Below are 16,717 nucleotides of genomic sequence, written 5' to 3'. Positions count from 1 at the left end.
CTAAATTTTTTTTTTTTTTTTAGATTTATTTATTATATGTAAGTACACTGTAGCTGTCTTCAGACACTCCAGAAGAGGGCGTCAGATCTTGTGACGGATGGTTATGAGCCACCATGTGGTTGCTGGGATTTGAACTCCGGACCTTCGGAAGAGCAGTCGGGTGCTCTTACCCACTGAGCCATCTCACCAGCCCCTAAATAAATTTTTAATAAAACTAAATAAATTTTAAAAAAAGATGAATTTCGAAGTAACACATTTTAAAAAATTATAGAATCCCAAGGCCACTTTCTAAAATGTACCAGTTCTAAAACGTACCATTTTATTTATCTTGTAGGCTAGAACAAATAGAACAAGCTAACTTCCTTGTCTGAATATTAGACATTTGTTGGGCTTTGGCCCTTGGATTTTTGGCTGGGTTCCAATTTTGTGCTATAGAGCCAGTTCTGCAGCTGGGCCATATATATGTATTGTCTCTTACAGGCTGCAAGAAAAGCATGTCAAAGATGAGCAGATTGAACACTGGAAGAAAATAGTGAAAACTCAGGAGGAATTGAAAGAGCTTCTTAATAAGGTAGAACTTTGCATTCAGTGTTCTAAAAAACTAAAACAGGCAGTCCTTTAACTAAAGGCCATTTTGGAGTTTGACCGCCATGGCTGGAACAGCCTGGCTAGATCTCCTTACCCTTACCAACTGCGGTTGATTGGTAACAGCGCCTGTGCTGAGGTCTGGGGTTAGAAGCAAGATGAGCTGAGGCCAGATATTCATTGAAGACAACCACCAAGTCAGCCCATTCGTTGCCATAATTATCTCTAGATGCCAACATTCCCACCCCCATTCCCTAACTGAGGACTCTGTCGCCACCAAGTTTCAGGTCCTAGATGCTTCAAATATAGTTGTATTTTCCCTTTTATACTACCAACTGCAAACAATACCAGTTTAGGGAGAAATGCCCTTAGCCTGGGGCAGAGCCTCACTTTGTTAGGCTTCCTGTCACACTAGGAACTCCAGCCCAGCTCTTTATGGACTGTGGCAAGGATTGAGTGGCTGGAGAATCACCAGTTGGTAGACATCTGTGTTTCAATACCCTGTTAATAACTGAAAAACTAACATTAGGAATGTTCTTTTTGTAGTGATCTGACCTTTTATATGTTTAATAAAAGGATCAAAGCTGAGCATGGTGGTGAACCTGTGAGATTCCAACACCCAAGAGGCTAAAGCTAGAGGGATTGTGAGGTTAAGAGCTGGGCTACATAGTGAGACCTTGTCTCAAAGCAAAGCAGTGGCAGCTAACTGCTTTCCCCAAATCAGTTTAAATTGATGGTAGGTTGTTTCACATATTTTTTAAAAATGGAATATTCATTTTCCGCTTTATTGTTTTGGAATTCAAAAATCCATCTTAGTTACCTGATAATGTTGCAGAAACCTCTGTTAAACTGTTTTTTTTTTTCCCAAATGGCATGACATAAAACTGGTATTCAGAATTTCCAAGGATCTTTCATAACAGTGTACAGGGAGAGCCATTGTGAAGGGTATGCTATTTGGGAATGAATTGCATTGCTATCTAGTATGAAAATTTTTTTACTTTTCCATCTTAGATGGTAAATTTGAAGGAGAAAATTAAAGAGCTCCATCAGCAGTACAAAGAAGCTTCAGAAGTGAAGCCGCCCAGAGACATTACAGCTGAGTTCCTGGTGAAAAGCAAGCACAGAGATCTGACCGCCCTCTGCAAGGTCAGTGCCCTCCTGCCCGAACAGTCATGGAGAGGTAGGAAGCCTGAGCCGAGCCACAGCCAATGGCAAGTGCCTGTGCTAGGAGAAAGGGTTTGCTGCCTTAGGAGCCATGGCGAGTCAGTATTGTGTGAGAATGTTTCCTGCAGAGTTCTTATCCTGATGGTTGAGGTTGGTAATGCATGTGAAGTTTGAAGTCAGACTGTGGTTTAAATAACCCACTTGGTGTCCCTAACACCTTGGCCTCCTTAGTTACCTTGTCTGTGGCATGGTATTAGCCACACATAGCTTGGAGGGTCCTTGTGGAGCTTAAATGAACTGTGTTTAAGGAGTCCCGTCCCGAGGCCACGAGAGGTGCTGAGCGCATGGTAGCTGCTTTGCTCTACATCCTTGCTTGGAACACACTACTAGTGCTTTTACCATTTCTTCTCCTGCCCCATCTCATCCCACATTCATAGCTTGTTTCCAGGATAAAAAAACCCCAGCCTTAAATTAAATCACACTTTATAAGCATGGTCTGAACGGGAAGTATGTTACATATAAATTAGGTAAATATCTATTTAAGGTTAAGCCACACTCATTTACACTCATTTATTTTTTTATATAATGTCAGGAATATGATGAATTAGCTGAAACACAAGGAAAGCTAGAAGAAAAACTTCAAGAATTGGAAGCCAATCCCCCAAGGTAAAGAAAGAAACTCAGACATTAAGAATTTTTCAGCTTTGCTCTCCTTGTGTTCGGTTTGGAAGATAATAAAAGTGATCTTTTTTTTTTTTTCATGAGCGTATTGAATTATGTGGTAAATGGGAAGTATGTGTGGTCATTGGGCAGCTTCTCCGGTTTGTGGTCTCCTCCTCTTACATGTTAGTGTGAGGATCTTCTCAGTTTCTACAGTTAGCCCTTCTCCACAAGTCCTGGTATTGAGATGAAGTTGTCATAGGTGGAAATTGTCTTTGTGATTTAAAAGTATTGTTGCTTTATATTTGAAAGATTTGGGCTAGGGGGCAGAACTGTTATTTCCACTGTGGTCAGGCAGTGACTGCATGCTAATAAAATACTCCACATGCATCTGCCCTGTTTTCAGAGATGCTATCTGTCCTTGGAGTAAAGCCTGTGGATTTGAGACAAGGCTTACACTTTTGTGATGTATGAAGACTTAGTATGAGGAAATTTTTTCACACAAAGGTGACCCCCACTGTAATCTGCTAAGCCAAGTTTGACATTGCCCGTAGAAATTAGGGACAGGGTAGTTTAATGATAGAGGTGAGAGCCTGCTCTGTGCTTTAGATAGAAGGCAAAGTCCCCACCCCAGTTTAAAGTCCAGATTGGCTTACCCCATCCCTGGAGCTCATTGAGACTAGCAGTGATGTCTTTTGTGTTTTTGTTAACCCTGTACTCCCTGATTTTTTTTTTTTTTTTTTCAGTGATGTATACCTCTCATCAAGAGACAGACAAATACTTGACTGGCACTTTGCAAATCTTGAATTTGCCAACGCCACACCTCTCTCTACCCTCTCTCTTAAACATTGGGATCAGGTAGGATTTCTTCATTATTGAGTTGAACATATTTGAGAACTGCTTGTGTATGCATGTGCGCGTGTGCAGGTGTGGTGTGTCTGTCTGTCTATCTTATAGCTTCAGGAGGAGATGACATTTGCTTACAGTGAAATCTGCGTAAGCAATCAGCTTGATGATTTGCTAAGCTTGCTTCATAATGAGCTACCACCACAACTAGGATATAGAGCATTTCACTCGGGTGTCACGGTGCGCTCCTGTCATCCCAGTGCTTTGGAGGTTAGGACAGAAAAAACTGAGTTCAAGGTCTGTATAGCCTAGTGAGGGCTTTGTCTCTTTAAAAACCAAAAGATACAGAACATTTATTTACATTATCCTGGGTTTTCTTCTGCCCTTTGCAATTAATTGCTCCGCCCAGTCCTGCTTCAGTTTGTCTTGTAGTTTTCTTGTAAGTTGTCTTTATGAATGACTTCACTTACTGTGATACAGTTTATCCCTTTATTACAGCTCTACTATAGGTTGTTAACTTATCACGGGTGTACTCATGGTATGTGTGTGTTATGGTAATATTAGTGAAGTTGCTCTGAATATTATTTTTACCAGAAAAAAGTATAAGAGTGGAGCTAAGCATGGTGGTTCATGCATTTAATCCTAGCACTTGCAATTTAGGCAGAGGCAGGTGGATTTCTGAATTCATAGCCAGCCTGGTAGACATGAGTTCCAGGATAGCCAGTGAGACACCCAGTTGAGATCCTGTCTCTGACTGCTCCCCCACCCCTCCAAAGAAAGTAGGAATAGAATTGCTAAGATCTTATGGAAAATAGTTTCTGGCTTTGGCGGTACTAGGGATCAGGTTCAGGGGCCTGGCCTGTACCTATCAGGTAATTGCTCTGCCACTGCGCTGTGCTTACACCTCTAGCCCAGTTTTTAACCATGTAACAGACTTCTGAACTGCATACTAGGTGACCTTCCCCTTTTAAGTCAGTGACAATTCATGTGTTTCACATCATCAGAGATGCTACCATTCCAGTGACTGTCAGGACAGTACCTTCATGTGTATCAGCAGCTCTATGTCTTCTTTCAGTGAAAGTCTGGTTGTCTTTTAAGTCAGAAGAGCTCATTTGTCAGATACACTATTTTACACTATTGTCTTTGGCTTGTCCTTTTTGTTACGGCCTCTACACTTGACCCTAGGGCCTCAGGTGCATGCACATGCTCTATCATGTTACCCCTCTAGCTCTGGCTGAACTTCTACATTCTGAAAAACTGTCATTCTCACACCTAAGCTTATCTTTGCTGTTAGATCAGTTTTAACATCTAATTACTAAAACTCATGATTCCCCCTCCCCCCACCCCCCCAAATTTCTAGACCATTGGGATGGATACGCTTAGCTTCCAGGTCAGACCCTGGCTTGATAACTTCAGATGTCCAGAATTTCTTTACGCCTCTGGGCTGCCTTTGCCTAACTTGACCAAGTAGTTTTGGAAATCTTCCTCAACTTTAGTCTGTCAATTTAAGAACTAAAAGTGGATTTTGCTCTTCAGTAAAAAATGTAATTATGGCAGTGAATCTGATGTCTTGCACATCTATAATGCTGTAAGGATTTTATTCATATGAATAAAATATATTACTTTGTGCTTCCTGATCATCTGTCTCTATTCCATCCCATATGGATGGATGGCCTATACTTGGTCATATAGAACTGTGCTAATATCTAGGGACAAAAACTTCTTCCTGGAGAGTAGGAGCAAGATCAGCCAGTAGTGTCCCCCCCCCCCCCTCTGGGTAGTTTAACTTTTGAATACTGAGTAACTGTTTGTGGTCTTAAAATACTGTTTGGGGCTGGAGAGGTGAGGCAGAAAGGAGAGGGCAGGCAGTCAAGTGGGTTGGCTGCTCTTGCAGAGGACCTGGGTTTGAATGCCAGCACCAACATGAGAGTTGTTCCTCCTGGTCCCAGCATATAATAAACATGCAGGAAAACATCCATACACATAAAATATAAGCTTGTGGTCTTTAACAGTATCCTATAGAACTCAGTACAAATGGAATAGCATACATTATATTCCAAGAGTGTAAAAACAGGCGTTCTTTCTTTTACCTTGTTAGGATGATGACTTTGAGTTTACTGGAAGCCACCTGACAGTAAGGAATGGCTACTCATGTGTGCCCGTGGCTTTAGCTGAAGGCTTGGACATTAAACTGAACACAGCAGTGCGGCAGGTTCGCTACACAGCCTCAGGTACGTGCCTGCTCTAAAGGAAGGTAGAACACCTTTCCTGAAACAGGACTAATTTTTACCTTTATTTTTGGTAACTCGTTTGCATGGTTCATGAGTGTATACTTTGTAGATACCTTTTGCAATCAGATGGCAAAGTGACAGAAAACATACCATCTTCATTCTGTGTCCACAAAAGGTGGGTGTAAGTTAGTTATCATATTTATGATGTGCCATGTTCTCAAAAATTTCATAATTTACAGTGAATTGATCAAAAAAGATATATGCATATCTTTTGTATGCATATATGCATGAACACTCATACATGTGCATATATATATATATATATATATATATATATATATATATATATATATACACATAGATACACACACACACACATATATATATATATACACACACACACACACACACATACATACACACACACATGTTCATAAAAACCACCCTAGGACTCGTCAGCCAGCTGCTTGTTGGTGCTCAGTCTTATAGAGTTTATTCTGACTTTACTTACTGTTAATCTGTATTTTTTTTTTTTAAATACATATTAGGTAAAATAGTGGCAGAATTGTAATGTCAGCTTAGAGATGAGCTTAGCATTACAGGGTATCTCTACAGTGTGAGGCTTTGGATCAGTCTTCAAGTTGTCATCCTTAGTGAGCAGGTGACAACTCATGTAGGATTTATCAAGTGTGAGGGTTTAAAGCCTGGCAACCTTAGGTTCACCTCTTCTGTTTTCTTGTCGGGAAACTGAAGGAAATTCAGTTTCCTCATTGGTGCTATCCTTATTACCATTAAAGTTTTTCCACTTTCTCTAGGATGTGAAGTGATTGCTGTAAATACACGTTCCACAAGTCAAACCTTTATTTATAAGTGTGATGCAGTTCTCTGTACACTTCCTTTGGGAGTGTTGAAGCAACAGCCACCAGCTGTTCAGTTTGTGCCACCTCTTCCTGAGTGGAAAACATCTGCAGTCCAAAGGATGGGATTCGGCAATCTTAACAAGGTGCTGTGTTTTCCTCTCCCGTAGCATCAGTGAAGAATGGGCTCTGCATGTAGCCATGTTTGCCTGTTCCCTCAGATGATTCCAGGCCTGAGGCCTGGCAGTGCCTGGTTGTATTCTATAATATCCAAGCACACTTTATAACCCCAAACCTACTTGGGATTCTCTTTTAATGTCCAAAGTAGATTAGGAGTGGTTAATAAGTTGTAAGAAGTATGACTTTGAAAGGGGACTTTTATAAGTGATGCGTACAGAAAGCAGTTGCTCTGAGGCCAGCTGATATGCTCCTTCCTATACTAGGTGGTGTTATGTTTTGACCGTGTGTTCTGGGATCCAAGTGTCAATTTGTTCGGGCACGTTGGCAGTACAACTGCTAGCAGGGGTGAGCTCTTCCTCTTCTGGAACCTATATAAAGGTAACTGTTTGCTATTTTATTTTTTCATACTCTTATAGAAACAGAATTAGGAATATTGAAGTTTTCTAATATAGATAAGACTAATGTTTTTTTTTAATTAATAAGCAAATCCTATAAAAGCCCTTCAAAGTGTTTAGAAGAATGCATGTAAAGATGAAGAAACATACTATTTTTCATTTTGAGACTTAGATCCTGTTTGCCCATAAGCCTCGGATCACTTCCTTAAAATGTGTTTATGTTCCGATCTCCCATCCTGTTACTTTATTTTATAATCAGTTGGTTAACTAGCGCTAAATAAGTATATTTAATTCCATCTTCCAAGACAGTGAAGAACAGGTGTTTCTTATGCAGCAGTTATAGGCCACTGCTTAGCAGCACAGACACATTTTTGACCTGTTACCACCATGCTTTTCCCTGGTTACATCCAGGCCATCTGGTCCTGTCAGTGCCAGTATCATGGAATAACTCCCACACCCCCTTAGCATTCCTTACCCACCACCACCCATGTCCTTGTGTCCAGGCCATTGTCACCTCCTGTAATAGCTGCTAATAGTTACTAGTGTCCCTGTTTCTTTCCAAGGATTCACTGAGGCCCATCCCTTGTTCCCCGTCTATCCTCCCTCCCAGCTCTAAGAACTTGGAACTGTTTTCAAATCCTGGTTGCTGTGTTGTTCAGAGCTTCTGTGTGTATTCCTTCTCTTTTCACTGTCTGTCTAGTTTTGCTTAGCCTTTACAGCTTGATCTGAATGTATATATTGAGGGCATACATTCCTGTTGCCTAGAATCTGAATTAAATCTCTGTATTCTATTCTCTTTACTATGTCTTGTGTCATGTTTCTCTGCCCATATGGTTATTTGCCTCTTAACTGTAGTATAGTGTGTATCTTTCACAACCACAGAACTAGGTAGCCCTGGGGTTGTCATGCAGTTCTGTTAAATCCTCACCAAATGAATGACTGCAAGTAGTAATAGGTATGAACTTGCTTGCCATTGCCATGGAGCCACCTTAAGTGGTCAGGACTAAAAATTCTAGGTGGTGGTGAAAACACATCGGTCAGTTTCTAGGGACAGAGCTGAGAACAGTAGTTTCCAGCTTCGTGTGGTATATGGTTTGTTGACTTTGCTCTCTTAAGAAACGCTGGAATTGTTCTGTTTCCCCAGCTCCAATACTATTGGCCTTGGTAGCAGGAGAAGCTGCCGGCATTATGGAGAACATTAGTGATGATGTGATTGTCGGCCGGTGCCTGGCCATTCTCAAAGGGATTTTTGGCAGCAGTGCAGTACCACAGGTATGGGAGTGAGAGGACAAGCCTGGATTCAGCTTGCAACTGAACTAGGGTTTGGCTTAGTTGCAGTTTGCAGCTTAAATTCTTGACCACAATATTCCTTCCATGTCAGGATGAAGATATGTGTTGAGTGGACATGAATTTTAATGTGTGAAACTAAAGAATACTCTAGGACGTGTCCCAGAAAATTGAAGCTGCTAGCTTTGATTCTCTTTTGTATGTGGGGGTCACATCCCAAGTAGCTTAATTCAGCAAACACATTGGGAAGTCTTAAGAGAATTTCTTGGAAGCTTATTTTTCAGGCCAATGGCAATACTTCTAGCCACCTATGAAAAGATAAGCAGCACGGGTCTTCTCACATAAACAGGGTCTTAGCAGTTTTCAGAGAGGGCTGATTGGTCCTGGTATCAGTAATGACTCACTCACATCTCTCTATGTAGCCCAAGGAAACTGTGGTATCTCGTTGGCGTGCTGATCCCTGGGCCCGGGGCTCCTATTCTTATGTGGCTGCAGGATCTTCTGGAAATGACTATGATTTAATGGCTCAGCCAATCACTCCTGGCCCCTCCATTCCAGGTGCCCCACAGGTAAGAAACTAGGAATCTGTGTCTGAGTCTATTTGGGGAAAGACCACAAGCTTAGGGAAGAAGTGATATCTGACAATTTTAGACTTTTACTTATTCTACCCTTAGATACTTTTGGAATAAAGTACTATTTCTCATACATGAGCTTTGTAAATGTAGCCGAGATTAGAAATGAATCTAGAGTACATAAAAAGTCAGTAATTTTTCTTGCTCAGTTTTTCCCTTTAAAAGTCCTATTTGAGGATTAGGAAAACAGCTAAGCATTTAAGAGTGGCTGCTAGTCTTCCAGAAGACCTGAGTTCAGCCCCCAGTACCTACATTGGATGGTTTACTGCCTCTTGGAACTATAGCTTCAGGGTATCTGACATTCTCTTCTATCTCCCTAATTTCTACCTACCTAATCTTATGGCAGCTTGGAGGGTTGCAAAGGTCCAAGTTACTAGGGCTTTTCTAGGTTGTAGGTCCTGCTTATATAGACTATGGTAGACCTTGTTACAGTATTTCTCAATATTACAACCCCAAGGCTTGGTATCTGCTCTAAACTAGAAAGTCAAGTACATTCCTGTCCCTAAAAAGGCTCTCCCCCTTGTGGTTCAGAGTTTAGGATGCCTTGCCAATCTTAGCTAGCAGGTACTACATAAAACTAGAATATTGAGCATCAATAAACTGATCTAGAGACACTTTGGTAAACTGACAAACTAGTGATGGGAGCAGATCGGTCTTCAAAAGTCAACAGGAATTTAGCGATTTGAACACGATAAAGTTATGTTTGCAACTTGGCGATTCCCCTACCTCTATCCCTGCTAGCCAATCCCAAGACTCTTCTTTGCTGGAGAACATACAATCCGGAACTACCCAGCTACAGTCCACGGTGCTCTGCTGAGTGGGCTTCGAGAAGCAGGAAGGATTGCCGACCAGTTTTTGGGAGCCATGTACACTTTGCCTCGTCAGGCCACACCAGGTGTCCCTGCACAGCAGTCCCCAAGTATGTGAGACAGATGGTTCTAAACAAAGAGGTCCAATGGCATGTCGTCTGCCACGTAGGCAAGTTCTTCTAGCAATATTAGATCCTACTGAGGAACTCCATGTCATCATCAGCTGCTGGGACTTCTGAATTGACAGCAGAGGCTGGCTCCTTTGGCTGACAGCACAGACAGGGATTTACCCATTGATTTGGAAGTGCAGCTCCATAAAGATTGCTCGAGAAGCAAGTGGTGTGAGATAACTCTTAGTCTATGGTGTTTGTTTTTGTTTTTGTTTTTGTTTTTTAATATATTTTGAGAATAAAACTTTAAAATAATTTTATATGAAAATTTATTTGTTTGTGTGTGTGTGTGTGTGTGTGTGTGTGTGTGTGTGTATGTGTATGTGTATGTTGGTATGCACATTTAAGTGGGTGCCTGTGGAGGCCAGAGGCATTGGAGCTGGTCACAGGTGGTTCTAAATCATCCTAACCACCATAGTTGTTGGGAACCCGACTCGAGTCCTCTGCAAAAACCGCATTTTTTTTTTTTTTTAAAAAAAAAAAAAAAGCTGGACCATCTCTCTGACCTCATATAAAGTTAGTTTGATCTTCTGAATAAAAGTTGTATATACACAGTACACAAAGTGCTGCTCCCTTGGAAATGCAAGATCGTACCTCCAACAATAGCTTATCTGTTTTCTCCTTGTCTGTGAGGGGGGGTCCGAGGGCTCTCCTATACTTGCAGCTCCTTTTTTAAAGGGTCTTGTTTTGTGTATCAGTGTTTGCCTGCATGTATCTGGTGCCCATGAGCCTTCACTTGTGTGCTAGGAACCAAACATGTGTTCTCTTCAAGAGTTACAACTGCTCTTACCCATGGAGCCATCTCTCCAGCCCCACTATAGTTCTTTTTATTTTTTAAAGATTTATTTATTATATGTAAGTACACTGTAGCTGTCTTCAGACACTCCAGAAGAGGGNTGAGCCACCATGTGGTTGCTGGGATTTGAACTCTGGACCTTTTGAAGAGCAGTCGGGTGCTCTTACCCACTGAGCCATCTCACCAGCCCCCCCACTATAGTTCTTAATGGCAGTCTATTAAATGAAAGGTTACATGGGAATGTTTCTTTGCAATTCTCATGTACTGGTAATCATTAGAGCACCTTGTAATTGAACTGTCTCCTTTATAGCTACTATAATAGTACCTATACCCCCAATATAACCTCCCCATCTCTAAATATAGTATCTGTAAAGTCTTCACTGCTATAGAAGGTGTGGGTGTGTGTCTGTGTATACTCAGGATGGCCTTGAACTCAAGGTCTTTTTGTCTCGGTGTACTGGGATTATTGGTCTGCATCACTATACCTAAGCTCTAAATGAAGCTGAATTAAGGAACATTATACTGGGTTCGGTTAGATGATGAAAATGGAGTGGGGGCTTTTATCCAAGTCTCCCCGAGTGCCAGCAGTAGAAAAATGATGTTAGAGATGGAAAGGTGATTTCTGGTGCAGTAAATGGCAGATGCTTTTAAGACAAGGTCTCACTGTGTAGACCTGGCTGTCCTAAAACTCTGTTGGGATTTAAGGCATTTAATTTCAGAGAAATTCTCTTTGATAACAGATAGACCTAAAAAGAAAATAGAGCAAAGAGTTAGCTGTTAGTTTAAACTCTGTATTTTGCCTAAATTTGTGAAATGCTACACCAGCAGTACCAATTCAGAGATAACAGCTGTTTCCAGAAATTATATAGACAAAATTGGCATCTCTGACGCAAAGGAGCATATAGAAACAAGGGAGCTTTATTGGTTACAATATTGTGCTGCAGAGCCAACAGAGAGCATTACAGCCAAAGGATACATGCAGACAGGCAGCTTCAACTATACACATGCACCCAAGGAGCCCTGAGCCCACTGCCTGTGGCTGTGCCCTGCTTTCCAGAGGCAGGTTCTGGCCTCTCTGGTCCCGTGCTTGGAGCAGGAATGTAGAAGCTGCTGCACCTAGACTCCAAGGGGCAGAGGTGAAGCCAGAGCCACCTGCCTGGGCAGGTGTAGACCAACAGCTGAGGCCCTAGCGAAGGACCTATCATGCGTAAGTTTATTTAAGGGCTATCTATCATTCTAGCCCTCTCAATCTTTAAAATACAAAAAAATAGACTTTATTCTCTTAAAAATACATTCCATTCAATACATGTTCTGAGCTGTGAAGCAGCAGGAAAATAGGACCTCTTTCCTATGACTCTGGTTGAGGTGGTTGAGGAGAACCCTGTTCCCCATTCAGGGTGTTTAAAAGATAATCCCTAAAAAGCAGCTCTTACAAAGCATTCTTTGTCAGAATAGAAACCCATGCCAACAAAGGCAGCCATGGGCCAGCCTCTGAGTCCCTGTTCCTTTACTGACCCATTAAATCGAAACAACTAACACAGCCCAGGACAAGAAAGCCACTATTGCTCTAGGCACCAGCCCCTGCCACCTGAGAGGGATGGCTGGTGTGCAAGCTTGCCTGTAGCCTTGGCCCCACACAGATCTCTTCAACTCATTTGAACTGTCTCACTGCCTCAGAGTTGGCTTAGCTTCCTTGCCTGCCACCCTGCAGCCTTTTCTGATTGTTTCAATACCAGAGTAGCTGGTAACAGCAGCAGGTGGAAGATAGCAGTTCCTGGCATGTAGCCAGCTCTTCATCCTCCAACCAAGCATATCCAGGACCAGGTTCCTGTACTCAGAACTCTCATAAACTCCTGACCTGCTGGCTCAATTTAGCCATCAACCCAAACTGTCGAGAAGCACTGTCAGAAAAGTGGGTCTCTTAGTGGGGAATATTTGGCTTGATTAGACAATGGTTTGAATACCAGTCTCCGTTCTGTGTGGAGGCTTCCTGCAGCTTCTGGCTTGGGCCCAAAGGTTAATCTTGGTGTTTTCAGAAGTGATGTGTCTTTCGACCTTGGAATCAGAGCCAGTCTAGCCATCCATATGAGGCCCAAGGGGACTTCAACCCTCTAGCCTCCATTTGCTTGGTATAGACGTTTGCAATGCTTAAGATACTTAAAAATAAAATCTACCTTATGGCAGGACTACAAAGTGTGCAGACTAAAAGAAACAAAATATCCTGAAATAATTGTTACAATCAAATGCTATTGCACTCAGATTTTCAAAATGGCAGCCCACAGCTGTCCCTTTTCCACGGAACATTTCAAATAGCAGCAGGTGTTGGTGCTACTAAAATGTGGAAAGATCCAGACTTTGGCACCAGGAGCTAAAGCACCAGAAGAATCCAGGGCTCAACACCCAAAGACAAAAATTATTGATGAGATCTTTTGAGGCAGGGCTTGTGCCCCTCTGTTTTTATCAGCAGAGAAGAGCCACAGACTTAATTTCCTATACTCTTCAGTGGACCACCACAGGGGTCTGTTTCCTTTTAACTCTCAGGGCTGCCAATTGGTACAGGAGAGTGTCAGGGGGCACTGCAAATGAGAGGTTGCAGCCTTGAATTAAGGAGTTTCTGGCCAGTAACCCAAAAGCAGCAGCAGGAACAGATCTTGAAAACACTATCTTAGTTGTCTATCAAGTTGGGATGTGGAGGCAAGACACATGGCAATGCCTTCAGGTTAGCAAAACTCCATTAAAACAGAAGTGCTAGTTATTCCTGTCCCTTAGGGGCTGGGGGAAGCAAACAAACAAAACACGGTAGATCTCCCCACACCCTGGCAGGATGGCTGAGTCTGATGCAGACAAGGGCAGGTAAGTGCCAGTGTGTGTGTGTGTGTGTGTGTGTGTGTGTGTGTGTGTGCTAAGAAGGGTGAAGGGAGACTACTCAGTCCTCCTGAGGATGTCCTGTGTCTTCCCTGTGGCCAGGAAATTCACAGGAAAGGCACGGGAACAGGAATCAAACAAGACTTACGTTATAAAAAGCACCTAGCTTGAAAGCCAGGAAATGTGGCACTGGGCAAGAGCCACATAAACCTGAGACCACCCAATCCAATCCCTTTACCTCATACTGAAAACAGGCCTTACAGACTCATCCCCATGACAGAAACATGAGGAAAAGAGAAAAAAGACCCAGAAACCACTGAAGGCAGAAAGATGTTCCCCAGACTCATGTGGACATCACCTTCCAAAACCAAGAGTCAGCTCACGCTGAAGGGTAAAACAAGTGTAGAACACCAAAGTTGAAGGCCTTAGAGGTCATCCACTCCATAGAACTCACTCTGAGCTGGGAAGCAGCAGTGGCAGGACACCTGCCTTGCACACTAGGTCCTATGCTCAATCCCCAGCATGCGTCTGCAGGTGACATGTGGATACACATGCACGCAACCAATGAACCAACAAAGAACTCATTTTAAAGATAGGGAAAACTGAGGCTTCAAGAAGACTTGCCAAAGATCACAGAGCAAGGAATGACAAAGCCAGGAGGGATGGGGAAAAGTGGCTTTCCAAATTCCTAGTCTAGTGATAAGGCAATGACGTCTACTTCACAAAGAGGATCCCTTTGAATTGAAACAATGCTTCAGAAAATTCAGTGACAAGCAAGCAGTTTTTAACTCCCCCATGTGGTCAGTCAGTATCAGCATAAGGAGATAAAAGTTTATCTGCCTTCCTAAAAGGCTTAAAGCACTTTGAACTGCATAAATCCGAGGCCCTCAACAGGCAGATATTGACTTTCCTCCAATGAAATCTCTGAAATGGTCTACTCGTAGATGCCGAGGGCTTGCCTTTGCATCAGCAGTCAGCATGGTAAAGTGCAAGGTCTCCTCCATGGGATGGAGGAGCAAAGGGAGGGAAACAGCCCGTCCATGCCTTTCATGGAGCTATTGCCTGTGGAGTGACTAGAGGAATTCTTGTTTGCTTTCCCGTTTGCTGGGCACTTCCTAAAAGGCAGACTGTGCCGGGTCTGTCTACTCAGTGTAGGGATTTTCCTAAGAGGAGAATGATGAAGTCAGCTGAAGTTTCCAGCCCCCAGAGAGGAAAGGTGATACCAGTAGCAGTGTTGGTGCCCAGGAAAGGAAATGTACAAGATCTGTCTGTTTCTGATGCCTTTGGAAGGTGAGCTGAAAGCTGGCGTCAGAGGATGATGTCATTCCATTTGGTATCCGGCTCAGCCTCCATGAAACTGGTTATCCAAAAGTCAGGTCAGGGAAGCTTCAACATAAGGATGGTCCCATAATTACTTAGGGGCAGCAGACCCTTTTTTCGGTTTCCAAATTCTCAGGAATTCAAAGACAAAGGAATGTAAGCCTCTTAAGATGGAAATGATGGCTGATAATTCTTAGTGTGTTCTTGGTGGGGGTAGAGGTGTCTCTTACAGCAAAGAAAAAGCCAACTGGATATGATGAGGAGACAATCAGGGCATCAAACACAGAGCAAATGGGACTGGGCTTTGATATACAAGCTGCTTATACCATGGAGCAGAGGCGAGGGCTTTTGGCTACCTCTATATGGTAGTGGGTTTCTGTAGCTTCCCATTTAGGGGTCAAAGAATGGTCCATGCTACCTTGGGGACAGAGATAGGAGAGAGGACTACTCATGCATCAGGGAAAGCTGGGCCTGAGTGACTGGTTTGTAGTCTCTGATCCTATCTGGACAACTGGCAAAAGTTACCTGAGCCATAGCCTGGCTCTCTACAGTCTCCCAGCCAAGGCCTTTGTGTTTAGCCTGGTTAACTGGCCTTGGGTCCTTCACAGGCCAGGATTGGGGAGGAGCTGAGAAGCAGGAGGAGAGAAGAAGCAGCAGACTTCACCTAGCTGGCTCAGTCTTCCTCAGCATAAGGCTTTGCTGGATGTAGCCGCTCCTCAGTCCAAACTCGCTCAGGCTCTGGCAGTCCCTGCTTCCCAGGCAGTTCAGAATGCTCCAGCGGGTTGTGTATTCGCCTGCTGGTAACAAATGTGCTGTCCTCCCCTTCCTCCTGTGCCAGTGAGTAACAAGTAAAAAGTGAGCTGCAAAGAGTACAGGGAAGAATGAGACCCTCGCCTTCCACCCTGGGAAGTTCTCCCACCTGGCATAAGACACTACACTACACAGTAACTGTAGAGATAGCCTTGAGGAGTGTGGGTGGGGAGCAGGAGTCAGTATGAAGCCCCTTGGAAATAGAACAACTGAGGAGACCAAGAGACTCATATCTGGGGCTGGAGAAATGGCTCAGAGGTTAAGACCATTGGCTGTTCTTCTAGAGGTTCTGAGTTCAATTTCCAGCAACCAGATGGTGGCTCACAACCATCTGTAATGGGATCAGAGGCCCTCTTCTGGTGTGTCTGAAGATAGCTACAGTGTACTCATATAGATTAAATAAATAAATCTTGAGAGAGAGAGAGAGAGAGAGAGAGAGAGAGAGAGAGAGAGAGAGAGAGAGAGACTGACTCATAACTGAACAGAAGTCTGTTTATAGTCCAGAGCTTAGAACAGAAATATGAGCAGACCCCCAAGTGGCATGTGTGAAAGCTACTTCCTTGCTGCATGGCAGGACTATGCTGAATTAAGCAGCTCCTTACTGCTTACATATCGATGAAAAAGCACATGCCTTCCCCCTTATATCATTCTGTCCCTTGGCTTGGTTCTCCCTGGAAACTCAGATAGCCAAAACTTAAAGACCCTAGATATCCATCTTTCTCAGCACTCTTGGAATTCTGCTTGCCAATATTCTTTGTCAAAGAATGAGTATGAACAGAAAAGCCAGGTGATCAGGGTAGAGAGGCACTGGATCTACAGAGGAATCTTAGGTTCCAGTCTAAGGTCTTTGTTATTTTATGCACCTGGATGACCATGAATAAAGCATTTTGTCTTACCTTCATTTTACTATTCACATATGAAAAGTAAGGCTAGCACTCTCGTGGAGCTGTTTTAAGGGACACTGGGTGAACCCAAGAGCTAAGCGCCTAAAAGATTGACAGGCTTGCCCAGTTAACCCAGTCACCTGCCTTTTAAAATAAATACTACTGTGGGCTAGAGGGATGGCTCAGTGGTTTAAGAGCACAGACTATGCTTCCAGAAGATCTGGGT

At 43.0% G+C, this 16,717-nt stretch overlaps 2 protein-coding genes across 6 annotated transcripts in view; one reads left to right on the top strand and one right to left on the bottom strand.

The window, feature by feature from the left end:
* The window catches only part of Kdm1a (lysine demethylase 1A), a 53,264-nt gene extending 43,173 nt beyond the window's left edge, over positions 1 to 10,091 (top strand). For 2 of the 4 annotated variants that reach the window (XM_021199979.2, XM_029539610.1), the window contains 10 exons: positions 481 to 571; positions 1,597 to 1,731; positions 2,342 to 2,415; positions 3,156 to 3,267; positions 5,354 to 5,486; positions 6,302 to 6,489; positions 6,787 to 6,901; positions 8,063 to 8,190; positions 8,628 to 8,774; positions 9,579 to 10,091. In XM_021199979.2, the coding sequence (XP_021055638.1) occupies positions 481 to 571; positions 1,597 to 1,731; positions 2,342 to 2,415; positions 3,156 to 3,267; positions 5,354 to 5,486; positions 6,302 to 6,489; positions 6,787 to 6,901; positions 8,063 to 8,190; positions 8,628 to 8,774; positions 9,579 to 9,764 (1,309 nt within the window). In that variant the 3' untranslated portion in view covers positions 9,765 to 10,091. The remainder of the gene's footprint in view (positions 1 to 480; positions 572 to 1,596; positions 1,732 to 2,341; positions 2,416 to 3,155; positions 3,268 to 5,353; positions 5,487 to 6,301; positions 6,490 to 6,786; positions 6,902 to 8,062; positions 8,191 to 8,627; positions 8,775 to 9,578) is intronic. The other 2 variants (XM_021199977.2, XM_021199978.1) reach the window with 2 other exon arrangements.
* Positions 10,092 to 10,787: 696 nt separating this feature from the next.
* Luzp1 (leucine zipper protein 1) overlaps positions 10,788 to 16,717 on the bottom strand; it is an 82,905-nt gene continuing 76,975 nt past the window's right edge. For both annotated transcript variants that reach the window (XM_021200472.2, XM_029539605.1), the window contains one exon: positions 10,788 to 15,626. In XM_021200472.2, the coding sequence (XP_021056131.1) occupies positions 15,471 to 15,626 (156 nt within the window). In that variant the 3' untranslated portion in view covers positions 10,788 to 15,470. The remainder of the gene's footprint in view (positions 15,627 to 16,717) is intronic.

This window comes from Mus pahari, chromosome 6 (genome assembly GCF_900095145.1).
Source record: "Mus pahari chromosome 6, PAHARI_EIJ_v1.1, whole genome shotgun sequence".
Classification (NCBI taxonomy): domain Eukaryota; kingdom Metazoa; phylum Chordata; class Mammalia; order Rodentia; family Muridae; genus Mus; species Mus pahari.
Note: the sequence above shows the minus strand (reverse complement) of the source record. Positions and strands in the feature narration are given on the sequence as shown.